The 18,657-nt window shown below is 57.5% G+C and overlaps 1 protein-coding gene and 1 long non-coding RNA gene across 3 annotated transcripts in view; one reads left to right on the top strand and one right to left on the bottom strand.

Moving 5' to 3' along the window:
- PPP1R37 (protein phosphatase 1 regulatory subunit 37) overlaps positions 1–18,657 on the bottom strand; it is a 36,887-nt gene that overhangs the window by 1,888 nt on the left and 16,342 nt on the right. Inside the window, exons 2-10 of one of the 2 annotated variants that reach the window (XM_017650376.3) lie at positions 5,708–5,805; positions 4,257–4,302; positions 3,857–3,957; positions 3,123–3,242; positions 2,531–2,681; positions 2,262–2,417; positions 1,099–1,211; positions 346–487; positions 89–255 (exon numbers count right to left, since the gene is read on the bottom strand). In XM_017650376.3, coding sequence (XP_017505865.1) covers positions 89–255; positions 346–487; positions 1,099–1,211; positions 2,262–2,417; positions 2,531–2,681; positions 3,123–3,242; positions 3,857–3,957; positions 4,257–4,302; positions 5,708–5,805 — 1,094 coding nt within the window. The remainder of the gene's footprint in view (positions 1–88; positions 256–345; positions 488–1,098; positions 1,212–2,261; positions 2,418–2,530; positions 2,682–3,122; positions 3,243–3,856; positions 3,958–4,256; positions 4,303–5,707; positions 5,806–18,657) is intronic. The other variant, XM_017650377.3, reaches the window with a different exon arrangement.
- Positions 5,980–17,886, top strand: LOC118970060 (uncharacterized). The gene is made up of 3 exons (XR_012126650.1): positions 5,980–9,669; positions 10,619–10,848; positions 11,323–17,886. It is a non-coding gene; the product is annotated as an uncharacterized lncRNA (long non-coding RNA).

Raw genomic sequence — 18,657 nt, forward strand, 5'->3', positions numbered from 1 at the left:
CTGGAGCCCGACCCCAGGGGCTCTGTGCTTACCCCAGGCCGGCCCGCCCCGCCTGCCCGCAGCGAGGCCACAGGGAGAGCCCGCTCACCGCCTCCTTCTTGGGCTCCCGGTCAAGGTCCAAGCGCAGCAGGGAGTGGTTCACCTTGAGGGCCAACGACAGCGCCATGAGCCCGCCAGTCTTGATCTCATTCTCCCGAAGGTCCAGTCTCAGGAGGCGGGGGCTCTCGGCGATGAACTCTGCCACCGCCACCGCGCCTGGGAGGGGGATCGCAGGGGCTGGCCACGGGCCCACGCCCGGCGACCGCCCTCCGAGCCCTGCCTGCCCTCCGGCCGGCCCATGCCTACCCTCGCACGTGAGCTTGGTGGAGGCCAGGCCGAGGCGCAGCACGCTGCGGTTGCTGATGAGGCCGTTCTTGAGGTTCCGCACGCCTTCATTCCCGATAGCGTTGTGGCCCAGGTTCAGCGTCTCCAGACTGTGTGTGTGTGGCTGGAGGGGGCAGTGCGTGAATGAGGAAAGACCCAGAAGGCCAGTCAAGAAAGAGGCAAGACCTTGAGCTTCCTTGTCAGCAGTGCTGCTGGTCTGAGCCCAGCAGATTCCTTTCTAAGGCTGAAGCTCTTGTGTCCTTAGGAGCCTTCCAAGCGCTGGCAGCCCATCCACACCCCAGCCTGCCAAGCACCCTGCTAGTCCACACGTCTGGACCCACCGTCTGCCGGCCAGCATCCTGAGGACTCTGGGCAAAGGCCTGGCAGTAGTTCTTAATCTGGGTATGAATCTTGGTAACCTGCGGGCTTGCTTTAAACACTACATAATAAAAAGCCTTAAGACTTACTGAAGGTTTTAAGAAATACTAATTTTCTATACACAGCACTGTATTAGACTACAGTGCTACATGCACAAGGACAATGACAGAGGGCTACCTCCCCAGGGAAAAGAGAGTGTAGAAGCTGAAGGAAAGCCAAATAGGGCTAAAAGGAGAGTTTAAGCAGTTCCTGAACTCCCAGCAAGAGGACTGGGGAACCTGATGGGTGGAAGGCGACATGCTGAAAGGTGGGGAAGGGGGGCCCAGGGTGCCTCCCTCCCTCTCCCAGCCGACTCACCAGAGTCATGCCCAGGAAGGCCATGCCCGTGTGCGTAAGCTGGTTGTTCCACAGTACCAGGGTCACCAGCCCCTTCCTCTGCTCCTTGAGGCCCTCACAGATGTAGGCCAGACCTGGGGGAGGCCAGTGGGCAAGCCTCGTCTGCGATCCTGGCACTTCCCCAGGGGACACCAGTGTGGGAGCCATGGCCACCCTATGGGCACTCAGAACCTCCCCAGCTCCATCCTCACCTTGGCCTGGCTGGCCCCACAGGCTCTGGCCCTGCCACCTCCTGCGGCTGTACTCCTGCCTTGGCCAAACTGCCCTGGTCCCTGGGTGTCCGGAACTCACCCATCTGCTTCAGATCTCTGCTCACATATCACCCTCTCCCGAAACAATCCCCAGCAGCCTACCCTCAGTAGCCAGCTCAGCCCATCATAGCTGCTTTATTTTTCTCCAGAACACATCTCACAGACAAGTATTTTATTAATGTATCTTGGCTTTGTCTTTCCAGAGGGCAGAGATCTGTGTCTCACAGCTGTGAGCCCAGAGGTGACAGTCCTGGCACATGGTAGGTACTCAGTAAACGTGGTGTCTGGGCCTGGCTGCTCTGGGGGAAGTCACTGGCCTCACTGTCCCACTCTGCACCACCCCTCTGCCCCCAAAATCAAGCATCTAGGCTCTTCCCCACCTCAGGGCCTTTACACCTGCTGTTCCCTCTCCCTGGATTCTTTTCCTAGGCTTTTAAAATGGCTGGTTCCATTCTCAGCCTCCACATTGCTGCCCAGAGGCCCTCTCCCTGCACCATCTTGAACAGCCTCTGGTTGACCCTTTATCTCAACATCCTTGTTTCCCTCAGGGCCTTTTTTCACAGATAGAAACTATTTAAATTATCTGTGTTCAATACCTCAGCCTATCGAAAGATCTCCACTGAGCTGTCCCCTCCTCCAGCATGCTCTCCCTGGCCCCTGACTAGGTCAGACACTGCCACGGGTTCCCACCACCAGGTCTGCCCCATCTGGGTCACTGCTGCCGGGGACAGACTGTGCCCCCTAATAGACTGAGCCCATGAAGGCAGGGCTGGGACTGTGCTGGCCATGACTGTCTCCAGCACCACAGAGCACCCAGCTGGCACACAGTGGGTGCTAGTGACTTGAGTCAGGGTGGGCAGACCTCGCACACACCTGAGTCCAACACGTGGTTGTTACGGAGGTCCAGGATCTGCAGGGAGCAGTTGAACTTGAGCAGGTTGCCTAGCTGGGCCGAGTCCTGCAGGCCATTGAGCTTGTTGTCAGCCAGGTACAGCTCTCGCAGATTCATGTTCATCTTCAGGGCCGTGGCTGGGGGAGCAGGGAGAGGCTGCCAGGCCTGGCCAGGCCCAAGGGACCCGGTCAAGAGTTCCAGCCCGCCAGCAGGCTGCAGTCGCCACGCAGACCCCCACCCTGCGGCTCACCGAGCAGCATGAGGGGCCGCCCCGACAGGCTGGCATTCTCCAGGTGCAGCACCGCCAGGCTGCTGCGGATGCGTAGGGCACGGGCCACGAAGGGCGCCGAGTGGTCCAGCAAGGGTGTGTTGCGGGCATCTAGGTACTGCAGGCAGCTCGTCTGTGGGGCAGGTGCAGGGCTGGGTCAGGTTGGCCGCAGCCCTCCCTGCCCTGGGGGACCTCCCACCCTACAGCCCAGTGAGGAGCAGGGCTATCCTGTCTATTCATAGCAGGGAAACTGGCTGGTGAGGGAAGGCCCAGCCTGGGGTCCTGTGAGTGAGCAAGGCAGGCTGTTGACAGCTAAGCCCCAACTCCTGTGTGGCAGACGCCCTGTATGTGAGTGAAAAGGGGCAAGGGGCAACCACAGGGATACATTATGGGTAAGTGAAGGAAGAGGGAAGAACACCTGTAGGGAGAGAGGGTGGGCTGGGGCAGGGCACCTCTTGGCACTGCTTTCCCATTGGCCTGGAAGCCGGAGCCCAGTGCCCCACAGCGGCCCACACTCTGAGGGTGCTGGCCACTGCAGGAAAGCCTGGAGAGGGTGCAGGTGGGAGGCACCCACCTTGCGCATCATGTGGGCAGCGGCCTGCCAGCCCCGGGTGCCGATGTGCTTGTTGAAGGAGATATTGAGGTGGGTGGCCGACTCGTAGTATTCGATCATGTCGAAGAGGGCCGAGGCGCCCTGCAGGTGGAGGTGCCAGGGCTCAGCTCAGCAGAGGTGGCCGGAGGGTAGGGGGAGTCCTGCTGCTGCCCCACCTCCTCTGGGTTCCAGAAAGCACCCTTCCCCTTTCCTGCTGCAGCCAGTCTTTCTTTTACTCAGCCCCCTAGGGGCTCTCCTGTCCTGGCACCCGAGTTCTCTAAGAACCTGACCCCAGGTCTCCTGTTTCCTCCAGATGGAGCCCAAGCCCCTGGGCTCCTAGTGGCCTCCAAGTCTGGAGAGGTGAGGCCACAGGCCTAAATGGGGAGGCTGTTTTTGGAATGTTTCTCAAACTCCTCCTGGGTAAAGGGTTCCTGGGAAGACTGGTAGCCACATGCCTTCCCCTCAGACCTGGCTGGTTCCCCAAGTCTCTCCCTTGCTCACAAAGCCCTGTCTTTAGGGTGGGTCTAGAAGACCCCTTCTTTGTACCCCCTACCCAGCCTGGTCACAATGGATGTCTCCCTGTTTAGTCCTTCAAGAGGCACTGCCCAGGCTTTGTCCAAGGGGGATCCCTCCCCCACATAGTGCTCTTTCCCCACCAAACCTCTAAGGGACCAGGGAGCTCAGGGCAGGTAAGGGCAGTGGCTGGGGCTGCTCACATCCTCATCTAGGTTTGTCTGCTCCAGATCCACGATCTTGAACTGCAGCCTCTTGAAGACCTCTTCCAAGGCCTCGCAGGTCTTGTAGTCAAGCTTCTCCCCTGAAACGAGAAGCAGCCCCATCTGTGTGTCTGAGTGTGTTTCTGTGCCTGTGTGTATGTGCGTGTGTGTGCTGGGGGGAGGGTGGGAAGATGTGCTCCGGGCCAAGGCAGGGAGGACAGGCTCACTGCACTCGCCTCCCACTCTCTCAAGCCCAGCGCCTGCCCGACAAGCTCCTCTTCTGGCAGGATCTGCAGAACCCAGGCAGGCCCAGGCCCGTGCTACCCCCTCAGACCCACCTCAGAGAGGCTCTGGCCCTGCCCACTACCCAAGGGCTCCCAGCCTCTGTCCGGGCACACACCTTTCAGGTCCAGACAGTCAATGCGGTGCCCGAGGTCTGTGAACTCCTGGGAAAGCAGATTGGACAGTGGTTAAGGCAGGAAGACACCAGCAAGGGCCAGGCTAGACCCTTGACGGTGGGGCAGCTGGGGCTCTGATCTGGCTTTTATTTCTGAGGTGAGGCAGTATCCTGTGGTGGGGGTGAGGTGCAGGGCTGCTCCACACCCACAGGGCCTGGGCCAGGCAGGCCTGGGCACAGCCCCTCTGCCCCAGCTGAATGAAGTGAGGGTGTCCCAGGGGCGGGCATACCAGTAAGAGGAACAGACAGTGCAAAGGCTGAGGCAGATGCTGAGGCAAGGAGGACTGACGGGTCGGGCCTGAGAGGCCGAGAGTGAAGGCAGGGCACCAGGCTAGGCGCCCAGCGAGCCCTTAGTAAGGAGGAGTGAAGAGATGGTCTTCCAGCCCCTTTCTGGCTCTAAGCCCCAGCAGCCCCCGCCCCCCACAGTGCCAGATCCTATCCTCTGGGCTGCACACACATCAACTCATGAGGTGTGTGCTCTGATGAACCCATGTGTACAGACAACGAGGCTGAGGCCCAGCTCTGCCTAAGGTCACTCTCTAGTAAGGGGCGGGCTTGGTGTGAGCCAGGCTGGAGGGCTCCAGGGCCCACATTCTTGGCCACGTTTCCCAGACAACAAGCCTTTCTGGAATCCCCCACAGAACCCCTAACTCAGGTGCACAAAAAGAATGGCAGGCATGACTGCTCACAGCAGCACCGTCTGAGGGATCAACAACCCTAGAAGCAAGCAACTTCAGAACACTCTAGAATGACCCTCCCAAAGAGAAGGCAATGCTTTACCAACACAACCGGGCCGGGTGGGCTGCAGGGCCAGCATGCCACTAGTACAGCAACGCCTAATCACATAAAAACCGAAGTGCCCTCGTGTCTGTGTACCTCTGGGTAGTGACTGGCCCTCTTACAGATGCACGGGAAAGGCCAGAGGATGAAAACTCAAGCTGTCAACAGTGGGGACTCCCCAGGAATGAGACTTGAGCAAGAAGTGGGAGGTGGATTTTACTTTTTAATGTCTGTAGCATTTGAGTTAAAAAAAAATTTGAGACTATATATACACAACATAGATTAAGAATAAATATCCTATCTATGACTTTCCCCCTGGGGAATAGAATTTTAGGGGAGTGACAGATCACTGAAATCTTATTTCACAGAATTCTATTCTAGTTAAAATATTCATGAAGAACCTGATCATTTTGACAACTGACAGGGTTTTCAGATGTGTTTACATGGGCCCTGAGCTAGGTGACCAGGCTGGGCAGTGGGAGTGCTTCATGCACCCTCTCCTGCGCAGGGCAGACACCAGAGGCCCTGGCACAGCAGGGGGTGAGGGCAGCCTCACCCCAGGGACCCCCTCCTCTCCACCCCTCCTGAGTATGGCCCACCCTGACCTGGCATACCTGGAGCTGCCTGAGGAGCTTGGGGATCTGTCTGCAGTTCAGCTTCTGGCAGGCCTGCTTGTAGGCACCGATGACCTCATCCACGGTCACATTCTGGGCTGTAGGCACAGAGGACCCACGCCTTTGACTCTCCACACTTGGAGCCCTTTCTTCCCCACCCATGCCCCCGTGGTCCCATCAAGCACTATCCTGTTTTCAAAAGGAGGAAACCAAGGTCCAGGAAGGGAAAGCTGGTGACGGGGCAGAGTCAAGCACTTGGCTCTAGAACTGCTTTCTCTCCAGTGCTGGGGGCGGGGCTGAAACCACTGTGCTGGAGGACAAAAGGCGACAGAGGCCCCAGTCTCCCCAGGGCTCAGGGCTGGTCCCCTGTCCCTCACTTTCTTGTGGGCAGAACAGCAGGTGACGAGCTGCCTTCCCAGGAGTCAGCTGCCCTCTGCCGGACAGAGCGAGGGAGCTCTCTGATACGCGCTGTGGGCCCCCAGCTCTGGGGGGTGGGCGTGGGGGCTGGAGATGGCCCAGCCTGGGAAGGCAGCCCTTGGGACTCTGGCAGCTGCTTCAGAGAGTCCAGCCAAGCCGGGTCCAGCAACCCCCAAGGAGTCCATGAACTTGAGTAAGCAAAAAATCACCTGTTCTCACTAATTGAACTGAACTGAAAGTTAGCATTTTCTTCTTACTAACATAGGTTTTAAAAAAGAGAAAAGAAACAGCATTCAGCAGACCCTGAGACTTTGCTATCAGAAGAAATGATAGGTGTCTTCACATAACAGGTACCGTGCAGTCTGAAAGCACACCACTGCTTTGAAAATGGTCCTCATCAGGCACCGTTGTGAGATGTTATTTCATGTGCCAGTCAAGAAGAGCAGAGATACTAGATTACCATTTATAAAAATTTCAGTTAAGTGTATTTTAAATGGCATTCTTTGTAACCCTTTTATTTTTTACCTTTAAAAATAAAAATCATCACTCAGAGAAGAGGTACACAGGCAGACGGCCAAGGGCAAAAATCATTCCCCTAGACACACTCACTTCAATGAAGGTCTGGTAGCCCAGACTGGGCTGGCCTGGTCACGTCAGATGAGGATGAAGTAGGGACAGAGCAAATGTGAGGTCATCACTAGCAACCTCAGCGTCCTAGACAGTCTACAGTCTTCAACAGCCTCTCAAACTGCCATCAGTCCTTCAGCTGTTCAGTGCTGACGTCCCCTCCTCCAGGAAGCTCTCCTTGACTTGCCCACACTGGGCCAGGCTCCTCCTCTGGCTCCTGATGTCCCCTGGGGTCCACCCCGCAGCCCTGCCCACTTGGTATGTCCCTGCTCCTAGAAGCCTCCTGGCAAGCTCGAGGCCCAGGTCCCTAACCTGGCCATCTCTGCCCCGGCTACAGCTGTCGCCCAGCCACCCTTTCATCCAAGCGTTCGCAGAGCTGTGTGCAGGCACAGACTCACACAAGGTCACAGATAGAGCTCAGGGAGGTTCATGTGCCCACTCATGGACTGAGGGGCAACTGGGAGCAGGCTGGAGGAGGGGTAGATATTCTCAGAGAAGTGAGGGGACCCCCAAGGCTCAGAGCAACTTGCTGACCCCTGGAGATAAGAATGACAAGACTGTCATTTGTCACTTTCCTCTGATATTGAGACACCTTTGAGGTGGGGATAGCACTGGGGAAAGACACTTAAAACAAAAGTGGGGGTTGTCAGGCCCCCACAGCATGGGCTTAGAGGCCTGGGGGTACCCCACCCTGCCAGTTTCTCCAATGGCATTCATTATGAGCACATCCGGGGGCCTGGCCTGTTACCAGCGCAGACACGAAAGTGTCTGTTGGCTAGGGAATGACCTTATGGTAATCATTACATGTGTGTATTTCATTCACACAGTAAGGAAAAGGAACTACCATGTTAAGGCCCGCATTCTGCACATACTACCACTTGGGAATGAGATGAAATGGATTCAAATAAGAAATGAACCAATTTAAGAAAAGAGGGTGAGGAACTGGCAGTACAGGTGGTTCAGAGCAACAATATGCAGCATTTATGCAGCAATAATGCTGCGCTAGGAGCCACCCCAAGTCCTTTACAAGCTAGCAGAGCTGGGAGCGGGCCCAGGCGGGCTGGTTCTAGGACCAGCACCTACATTTGCTCATTTGTGACAGGATGAAATGATCGAGAGGAAAACACCGTGAAGGGCTGACATCCAGAGACTGAGAGAGAGAGCTCCTCAGACTCTGGCCACGAGGCCTCCAGCCTTGGGTCATCTGCTGACTTCGATAGGCTTAAGCCACCACACAGACTGTGGCCATGGCCCGTGCGGCACAGAGGGGCCGGCCTGTGGCCCCTGCCCTTAAGAGGCTACAGCTCGGCACCCACCGAAGTGCCCCTTGTGCAGCTCTAACCCAGCTCTTGGGGGCAAGGAGGGCAGATGGGTTAGAGGGATGTGGCAGCCTGAGCCTGCTCCCCCAGTTTGTCTAGTGACCCTAGGGGAGGGCTGGGAGTGCAATGCATGTGGGCGCCAGGCACAAAGGCCTGAGGTGCTGGGCTGGGGGGTGAAGGGGAGCAGGTTACTTAGGGCAGTGCTATAGAGGGGAAGGTACAGCTGTGGCCTGAAGTGCACCCTCCCTCGTGCCCTCTGCTGCCATGGGTCGGGCCTCTGGAGTTCCCCACCTGAGATGTGGGCACTCACAAACTGGTTAAGAACACCAGCTCTGGAGCAGAGTGCCTGGGGTTGAATCCTGGCTCCCAGTCTAAACTCTGTGACTCTGAGAAAAGCGATTTAACCTCTGAGCCTCAGTTGCCTTATCCCTAAAATGGGGATGAGTAAGTCCCAGGGACACTGTGATGACAAGAGTCTGTCCCTCTGACCTGAGCACACTCGTGGGGGCTGACTAAACGCCAGCTCTCACTGCAGTGTTTTCTCCCCACAGGAAGGCAGGGACCCAGGACAGGCATGCAAAGCACCTAGCCAGCAATCGAATGCTTGATGAGGCCGGCCTTCAGCAAGCAACACACAGGTTGCAGAGGGGAGCAGTGTGAGTGAGTGCTTGTCTCCCCCATCAGGGCTTGAACGTGTCTGCTCAACTCCCAAGTCCAGCGTTCTGAAGATCCACTTAAACAGGGACTGGAGTCAAAACGACTGTCAGTGAGTAAGTACAGTGGTGAGGGAGGCAAAGAGCGTGCACACATGCCAGAGATGGCAGGTGCAGAAGGAATGGCTTGGAATAAGACCTGTGTTCCGATTCTTGTCCTGGTGAGGCTGTGATAAACAATCATAATGACCTCTTTCCCTCCAGAGATGGGGGATGAGGGGGCCTGCTGAGCAGCTGCACAGTGCTGGATCTGATTCGGGAGCCATAGCTGCAGGAAAAGATGCCGAGGAGAGTGGTGCTCACACCTCCAGGTACTGGAAGCACACTCTGTGTAAGGCACAGTGCTGAGCACTTTCCACCCAGCCTCACTCAGCCAGCCCCATGATGCTATGGGTGGGCAGTTATTTCCCCGTTTTAGGATAAGGGTGGATGCTCAGAGGGCAAGTCAGAGCTGTTCAAGGTCATCAAGCCAAGAGTGGCAGGATTGGAACACACACCCAGATGCTTGCTCTAAAGCGAGCATGGCCTAATTCTCACACTACCTTGACCGGCCTGCAGAGGAAGGGCCCAGGGCTAGAGGCAGGCTCTGGGGACCTCTGGACTCTGGGTGGGGCCAAGGGAAAGGCGTGGACTCTGGGGAGGGACTGGGCAGTGCGCCAGCCGGTGGGCGGGGCCTCACAGAAGGCTCGGCTGGCTCCCCCAGCAGCTGGCGCCAGTTTCCCAGGAAGAGGCTGTGGGGCAGACAGAGCCTGCCCACCTCCCCCCAACTGCCAGTGCCCTCCCAAAGGCAGAGAGAAACCCTACGCCAGGCATCAGGTGACAGGCAGAGAGATGCTGCTTGTCCGACCGGCTGTCCCTCCTTCCTTGGTCTCTCATTTGCACGCAGGTACAAAGGCACCCACGAAATGCAAGGACAGGTTGGGCACCAGGGGGCGGCGATGACTCAGGCCATCCCTGCCAGCCTGAAGCTGGTGGGAGAGCCAAACACAGTCATCCTAGTGGGAGTCAAAAACCAGGAAGCAACAGTGGTGGGGGAGGGAGGGGGAGGGGCCAGCTCTCACTGCTGGGGCTTCAGTGGGAGTTGGGGGACAGGACTGAGACAGATAAAAATGGAGCAGTCCCTAGGAGGGGGTCGGCGTTAAAGGTGGAAGCAGGCCTGGAAGGTGGGGAGAGGTGGGAGGCGGCAAGCGGACGCAGCGGCCCTCAGCGAGGACTTTGCTCAGGGTGAGACAGGGCCACCAGGCCTGGGTGCAGGGCAGCAACAGGAGCGACTCAGGTTCTGGGAGGACTGTGATACTGCAGGAGTGGGGGTCTCTCTGGAGATGGGGGGGGGAGCCCACTGTGTCCCCTAACAGGGAGGCTGTTAAGACTGGTATACAAGAGGTGATGAGTGAGGCTTAGGAGCATGGGTGGCCCAGAGCCAGGGGGCCTGGGTCCTCATCCCTCTATTAGCAGAAAGCCCGCAGCCGTGACCCCCCAGGGCCTGGCTGCAGCACCAGCACAGTCAACCTCAGGAGGCTGCCGGCCACTCTCCTCCTGTCCCAGGAGGGAGGGCACAGCCACCAGCACCTCATCTGACGGACAGGAAACAGAGTGTCTTATGGTGGGTGGGTGACCAGGCCCTCACTGGACGGCATCTATCCACAAGGATCCGGGCTCTTTCCTGCAGGACTCCCCAGACTCTGGTGCTCCCACAGCTCAAGGTGTGTGGAACACCATCCTCCCCTAACCAGGCCCAGACCAGCACGGCCCCTGCTGCCTCCCTCACAGAGCCATCCCAGGACTCCGGGTGGCACCATCCACATTACTTCCACTCTCCACTGTCTTCCCCAAAGGCTCCAGGAGTGGACAGGGGACCTGCCCACAGCCCAGCACAGTGATGGGTCTAGGACAAGAAGCTGACCCAGCCCAGCCAGTCCCAGGGCCCATGCTGGAACTGTAAGGAAAGAAAAGCTCTCTTCCCGTACTGGGCGGCTGAGATGGCCTCCCATTTCTGGAGCTGCTGGCAGCCACCCTGGCACCCACCAAGACAGCCTTCTGAAAACAAAGCCGACTCAGAGAAAAGGTGAGCTCAGAGGTAAAGAGAGGGTCCTGTGATGTATAAGACCCTGGATCCAGCCAGGCCTGAAGTCAAACTCTTCAGGACTCCTCAGGTCCGTAAGCCAGCAAATTCTCCCTTTTTGCTTCAGCCCCTTGAGTTAGGCTTCTAACCCTGGAGCACTCCAATGTAGACACCATCTTGCTAATTCATTCAGGAAACATCTCCCGAGGCCTACTGCATGTCAAGCTCTATGCTGGCACCAGGTGGGCAGGGATGGTTCTGACCTGGTCCCTGCCCTGTGGGGGTTCTCTGAGTTAAGACCAGGTGGTCAGGAGGGACCCAGGTCTCAGAGGCCCCTTTTAAGCCTTGTTGATGAATGGGACCCTTCCCTCCCACAGGCACTGCGTTCTAGCCACTCCCCAACTCTTCTGTCTCCCAGAAAGGCCCAGTGCTTCAGTGGCCCTCACACCTCCCCTCACGTGTTACACCCTCTCTCAGGTTACCTCTCAGCTTCTCCAGGAAGCCCTCTGGTCTTCCTCATCTCAGCCCTGCCCACTCGTGACCTGTCACTGTCTGGAGATCTGTCTCTCCCCCTGGACTAAGAGCCCCCAGAAGACAGCCTGGAGGTTGCAGTGCATGCTGTGCCCCCAACACTGCCCAGCACGCATCCAATCCAGGTGCACAGAAGGCATCAAGACAGGGTGAGGAGCGACAGAGGAGCTCACATCTGGCTGCTGCACGAGGCCCTAGGGGTGGCTGGGGCGTGCTGGCCAGGAGGGACCATCTGCTCCATGTGGAAAAAGGCGGTGGGGGCTGGGCTGAGTGACTGAGGCCCGCTGACTGAGGAAGCCTGGAGGGAGATAAGTGGGGTGCCAGGGCCAAAGCCCTGCAAAAAACTACCCACTCTGTGAAATATTCTAAAATTCAGAGTGCTGCCCGCAGAGCAGTGCGGGCTGCTCCTGCTCCCACCTGGTCCCTACCAGGCGCTCCGTCCCATGCTCTGCTCCTCCCCGCTTCATCCTCTTCAGAATCCTGCAGAGAGGAGCTCTCCGGCCCATTTACCACTCCCTGTACAGAGGAAGAAGTCTCTGGCGTGGCTCAACAGTCTCCCAAGGTTACGCAGCTGGGCAGTGGGTAGAGGACGGGTTCCCGGCCCACCTTGATGCCCTCAGGCCCCCAGCTTCAGGCTGGACAGACAGGTGTGAAGGCTCAGAAGTGCAGCCTTCTCTAATATTAGGACAGGGAGGCTGCCCGGGGGAGCTGTCTCTCCCTTCAGGGTTTCTGGGATCTGCAGAGCTGCCCTCCAGGCTTTCTCACCGTGCCTGCTGAGACCTGGCCTCCAGGTGGTGGCCTCAGGAGCCAGCGGCTGGGCCCGAGAGGTGAGGCTGGTGTGCAGCCAGCCAGTGTGCTCGCTCTCCTCTCCCAGATACCCCCATGAGAAGCCACCGACGCCCCCATGAGAGCCGCCTGTGTGACCAGGGTGACAAACCCAGAGGCAGTGGCAGAGCAGCACCACAAGGCCATACAGGGCAGGACAGGAATGTGGAGGCAGAGGGGCTGGGCAGGCTGGGAACTGCTGGGAAGGGCACATCTAGAAAAGTCTCAGAGAGAAGGACCTGAAGTGTCAGACAACAAAGAGGGAATGGTGCCCAGGCAGAGAGGGCTTCGTGACCAGGGTCAGTGAGTAGAGACTACACTATGCATTTGGGCAACGAGCCGTGTCATCTGGAGGGCCTACGGAGGGTGAGAGGAGAGGGGGGGGTGGGCCTCAGTCACCGAGCATGGGATGGGGGTGTCATCCTAGAGGTGCAGGTGGCAAAGCTCGTGCACAGGAGAGATGGGAGTGCAGGTCTGGCTCAGGGGCTCCGGCAGTCAAGACCCCCACCCAATCCTTGTCAGTGACAGAGCTATCTGCTCACACGCCTCCGGGCCTTTGCACCTACTGCCATCTGCCCAGAGTGCTCTTCTGCCTTGCGCCCCCATGTCGCCCACCTGCCTGGGGTGAGGACTGGGTCTCTGGCGTCAGAAGGCCAGGCTGAGTGAACTCAGGGAAGATTCCTCCTCTGTTGGTGCCCCACCTGGCACCGCACTCAGGCAGTGATGGGGAGCACAGTGAGGTCACCGGGTGGTTGAGTCCGGAGCAACCACCTCCATGCTTCTTCCCTGGGGCCAGTGCCAGTTCCTTTCTCCTGCAGGGCCGCACACATCCCTCCCTACATCCCTACCTCGGCTTAGGAGGCCCCAAGGGCAGGGGCAGGGGCAGGAGAGGGGCAGGGCCCGAACAAGGAGGCAGCAGCGAGCACCCATACTGCTTTCTGTGGGTCACCACCCCGGCATCCAAAGCCCCACCACCTCTCAGACAGGAAGCTCTGTGGACCTAGTCCTGCAGTGCCACCAATCTTAAGCTGCCCACATGTAGATCTTCCTCATTCCCACCCCAAGTCCTTACCTATGCTGCTTTGGGCACAGAATCAGGATAGGAGGGGCCCTCAGTGGCCATATAAGGCCCAATTCAGCTGGCATTTCCCGGAGATCAGACATTTCTCACAGAGCTATATTTACTGAAGGGGACCAGCCACAGAAGGATGCCCAGCAAGCACCTGGCATCGGCTGTAGACACCCACAGGCCCCAGGAGACCAGGGCTCACACCACCTGTTAACCTCTGCCCATGGCTATTACCTCCAAGCCCCACAAGTCCTTGCCGCGAGAGCCCTGGGAGGTGGGCATCAGCCTTCCCTGTGGCACTGGTCAGTTTTTCTGGAGCTGGGGAGGTGCTCCCTGTTCATAGGCTCCTTCCTGTATTGGGGAACTCCCTACGTTGCGCTGCCCAGCCAGCCCTCCTACCCATCCTAACGTGGGTTTTCCACCTGTCTGGTGATATTGTCCCCACATACTCCTCTGCTGTGAATCCTGCAGGGCTCCGTCTCTGGGCCTGCAACCAGGGCACATGATCATAGGTGGAGAGATGGGAGGCCTGAGAAGGGAAGGCCCTCAGCCCAGAGTAGGGGGTTTGAACCCAGGTCCGTGCCTCTGACCCCAATCCTTCAGCCACTGCCCCCACCTCTAAACAATGCTCCTTCCCACCTGCTCCCTCCATCCCCACAATTCTCTAAAGGCACTCAGCAGAGGAGGAGGGGGAAGGGAACACAGTGCTTAGAGGCTCTCTGGTGCTCTGTGGAGCATTATTTTGTACCTACTCCCTGAGTAACTTACAAACCTGATCACATTTATGCCCCCTAACAGCTGAGAAGCAGGGACTGTCTCCCCAACTTTCCAGATAAGACTGGGAGACGGGGAAGTGACCTGCCCAAGGGTACTTTTCCAGCTGAAGGCAGACACAGGATCTGCTTCTCCTCCACGTGGGCTGCACTCCCCACACGTGGGCCGGCTCCCGGGGCAGGGAGGCCCTCCCTGCACCAGCCCTCCCTCTGAAAGGGCCCTTTCCATCCATTCCCCAAAGCAAGAAATTGACTTCTTAAATTTTCAGTGATTCTCAGAACAAGAGAAATACAAATTATTCTAAAGCATGCCAACCTACCAGAAAGGCCAACACCTACAAACCGGGCAGCACGCATGCTGCTGAGACTGGGAAGCAGGCACGCCCTTGAACACCTGGTACATGCACCAACCCCTACAACCCCTTTCCAAAGCAACTGGCAATACCAGTCACAATTCCAAAATACAAAGGCTATACCCTTTGGTCCAGCTGTTACACTTCTGGAGTTCATCCTACAGATATACTTGCAAAGGTGCAAAATCATACCCTACAAGGGTTTTCACTGCAGCACTGGTTGCAAATGCAGGCTGCACCCAACACCAATATCCATCAGTAGGGAGCAGTCAATAAAAAGTCCGCCCGTACACTGGAACTTTCTGCAGCCAGAAAGGACAAGGACACTCTCTGAGCCAATTGGAAACAATATCCAAGATACATTAAATGAAAGAATCAAGGCACAGGATAGTGTGCGTGTGAACGCCACCTTTTATGAAACAGAGAAAATGAAAATCTGTGCTCATTGTTAAAAAGCAGCTAACACAGAGCCGGAGCAGCAAGAGAAGCAGCTCGGACTCAGGGGGCTTCCAGGCAGCCGCAAAGCCACCACCTGGGCTGGTGGCCTCCTTCAAGCAGGGTGCCGGGGGGGGGGGGGCTGCGCTCTTCTCTGAGCACCGCACACAGCCACCCACCATGAGCGGGGCCTCAAGAGAGCACAGTGTCAGCCTGGGCCTGGGGGAGGTGACAGCAGAGGAACGAGGCGGCTTGCTTGGAGTTGTGTGTCCCCGCTGTTTCAGAAGCAACTCAGAAAAGTTTTTATGTGAAATGATAGGTATCTAGGATTTGCTACAAAACAATGCAGACAGGGACAACACAGAGGATAAAGATGCTGGTCATTCTTGAAGCAAGGAAGGGGGTTTATCAGGTTTGTTATACCCTGTTTGTATGTATCTGTTAAATGGGAAAAAAGCAGCAGCTGCTCATGGCTGGTGGCCCACAGGAGCCCAGAGGCCGTATTTGGGCTGGGAGAGAAGTCTGACCCAGGCCAGAGTTAGGCCAAGGCCAGCCTCTCATGACAACCTTAGTTACAAAGCTGGGTCTGGCCGTGGTGGCAGCCATCCTGTTTGGCTCCCTAGGGTCTGGCTCAGCAGGTGCTCGGTGAATATGAGCTGAAGGAAGGAAGGGACGGGAGGGCAGACTTCACACTTGCACCTCAAGGAACAGGAGAGATAAAGGGTAGTCAAAGGAGAATCTGAGGCACACAGTGAGGGTGTCAGGAGCCTGGGGGCTCCCGGCACAAGCCTGGTAACCACAGGGTCCTGTGCTCTGCAGGGAGCCCACTGGAAGCTGACATTCATGAAGCTATTACCCTAGGCGGCCCCTTCATGTGCCGGAGCTCACTGAAGCCTTGTGGTACACCCCGAGAAAGGGAATATAACCATACCCCACCCCATCTCAGACAAAGGAAAGGAGGTCCAGAGAGGTGGCAACACCCAGGCCACACATTCCAGGGGCCTTCCTCTTTCACTGCTGTGCCACTATGGCCTCTGAGCCGGCCTCCTGAGACTCGAGTCAGCTCCGTGCCTGCTCACCATGTTCACCTGCTACAATCCCTGAGTCTGCAGCTTAGTCCTGGGAGACCCTGCCCTGCCCGGCTGGGAGCTCCCCGACAGGCTGGCAAAGACCCCACAGGATGCACTGAGGTCAGCGGCTGGGTGCCAGGAAGCCGGGACATAGAATGGGGGTGGTGATTCGGCCCAGGCCTGGGGTGGGGTTGGGGAGAAGCAGCTGTCTGCCAGCAGATAGAGGCCCAGGTGGGAATTTCTTGTGTGTCCCCCTGTTCTGAAAACCCTGTGCCTGTGACTCTTCAGGAAAAACGAAAGGACACTGGTCATGAGTTATTCTTCCTGAGGAACAATCACTGAGGCTCTTCCACCCCTACCCGCCTTTCTGTGACTCAGGCACGGAGGGAGTGTACGTATCACGCCAGGCTGGAAACTGCAGAGCTCAGGAGATGGCACCTTCCCCAGCACAGTGGCCCATGGGACTGACACGATGGTGGCAACAGTGGTGCCCAGCACAGTGTGTTCCTGAGCCACACCAGCTCCACATGCTGCTCGAGGACTAGCTCCCCTAGGAGGAAAGGGGTCTACCGCCCGGCTGCCTGTCCCTGCCCAGGGGGGCTGAGGCAATCCCCAGGTGGCATGCATGGGTTTGCCCCTTCTGAAATGCATGCCCAGGAAACCTGGTGAGGGCCTGCAGGGAGACTTCAAGCAGGTCCTTCACTAGAGGACAACCCACTGCCCTTGCAGTCCCAGCCTCCAGAGAAGAGGCAGGCACATAATATACTTACTGTGGCTATCTGTCCCTGCTGTGGGATGGCAATGGGCCTGCCTCCCCAGGCACCCCGTCCCCAGCTCCTACCTTGTTTGTTCTGGCCTCCAGGTCTGCAACTGCTATTTCCCAGGCCCGGAAAGCTTTCCTGCCCCTCCTTCAGCTCCCTAACTTGTCCTTCAGGTCTCAGCTGAAACGTCACTTCCTTGGAGAAGCCCTCCGTGACCCCTTTCTAAATCAGCATCCCCACCCCACACTGCCCCATCACTCTACGCCATGTCTGTCTGTCTCCTTGTGTGACACCATCTGTATCTGTTGTTTACCCTGCCCTGGACCAAGGGCTCCCTGAGACTAGGGATATCACTGCTTGGTCTCAACTAATGGCTGTGAAGGAATGAATGAGATGACTTGCTTTGTGAACTGAACAGTCTTCCTTCCTCTCCCCAAAGAACCACGGGACTACCCCCAGACAGGATGGCCAGTCCTTTCCTCTCAGGCCCCCGTGTCCCTCCCCAGGCCTGCTGAGGGGCTGTGATGCCCACAGCTGCTGGGTGTGAAGAGGGTTCTTCCCTGTCCCCTACTGAGGAAAGTGGCATGCCGCCTGCCGGGACACAAACTGCAGAACGGCCACCTGCCGGGGCTGGCCTGGGCTTATGCGACCAGCCAAGCCTGTGGGAGGACCCGCCCACTCCAGCAAAGGGACAAGAGCCCACCCCAACCCCTCAGGCAGACCTTCCAAGCCACCAGGCCCAACTGAAGATCCTGTTACAGAAACACATGCAGTCAGAGGAAGCCTACGACTTCCCAAGTCTCCTGGGGCAGAAGGGACCAGGCAGATCACACAGGACTTACCCTGGGCCCACCACAGAGCCTCCCACACAGGGTGATCAAGCCAGTGGTGTGCTCTTGAATGAACTGGGAAGTCAAGGCCTCAATCCCTGGATCCCCAGTAGCACTGTGTACTAAGCACCTGAGTTCTAGCTGTGTAACAGGCACCTTTTAATTCTAAGCCATTAATACTGACAACAGCCAATACTTAAACAGCACTTTACATGTACTACCTTGTTTACTGCTTCAACAACCCTATGACGTACGATTTATTTTCCCTGTTTTACAAATGGGGAAACTGAGGTGGGGGCAATGAAGGGGCTCACAGTCACAGATGCGATGAAGGCAAGAACTGAGGTTCTAGCCCCAGCCCGGCTCCAGGCCTTGCCCTAAGCACACGTGACCACCTTTCTGTGCGCAGCTGCCACAGGGGTATAGCTATCCCTCCCCCACCCTTTCCAGAAGAGGAAACTGAGGCTCGTGGAGGTGGAGCGCTTGCCAAAGACAGGTAGCTGGGGCAGAGAAGACCCTGCAGGCAGGCGTGACTTCGAAGTCCAGTCTCCGGCTTGGGGTGGCGGTGCCCCTGCCCCGAACAGCCGAGGCGCTCAATACTCTCACCCAAACCAGGTGCCCGCCCCTCAGCCTTGCTGCCTTCACCCCACCCCGGTCCTAGCTCATGTCCTTCCGCACCCTCTGTTGGTCTGTAGTGGCCCTGTTGGCTTCTTGGCTGACTTGTCTCTCATCCCCATTCCGGATGGTGAGTCTGTGGAGCACAGCCAGACTTGTCTTGGCCACTGCTGTGTCCCCAGCACACAAAAGGGCACTGACCGTAGCACTAGCTGACCGCCTGAGCCACCAAGACCACACACCCAATTCTGTGGTGAGTGGAGACCAAGGAGACCCACAGAGCACAAGTACCCAAGACTGTCCCACTAACCGAGGACTTTCTGCTGGGGGGGTCTCCTCTGTGGCCTCCACGAGCCTCCAGCTGGAAGGACTCCCCAAAGGACATGTGTATCTGAGGTCACTGGTGACTTACCACCGCAGGACTGAAATCCACCTTCTTATCTTCGTGGAGTCAGATTGTATCTGGGGTGTCTGCAGAGCCCAGGTCCTCTTCTCTTAGGACTATACCCCACCCCCACAAGGGTGATCCAGCCCTCTCAGGTCCCGTCTG

This window comes from Manis javanica, chromosome 17, assembly GCF_040802235.1.
Source record: "Manis javanica isolate MJ-LG chromosome 17, MJ_LKY, whole genome shotgun sequence".
In the NCBI taxonomy this organism is placed as follows: domain Eukaryota; kingdom Metazoa; phylum Chordata; class Mammalia; order Pholidota; family Manidae; genus Manis; species Manis javanica.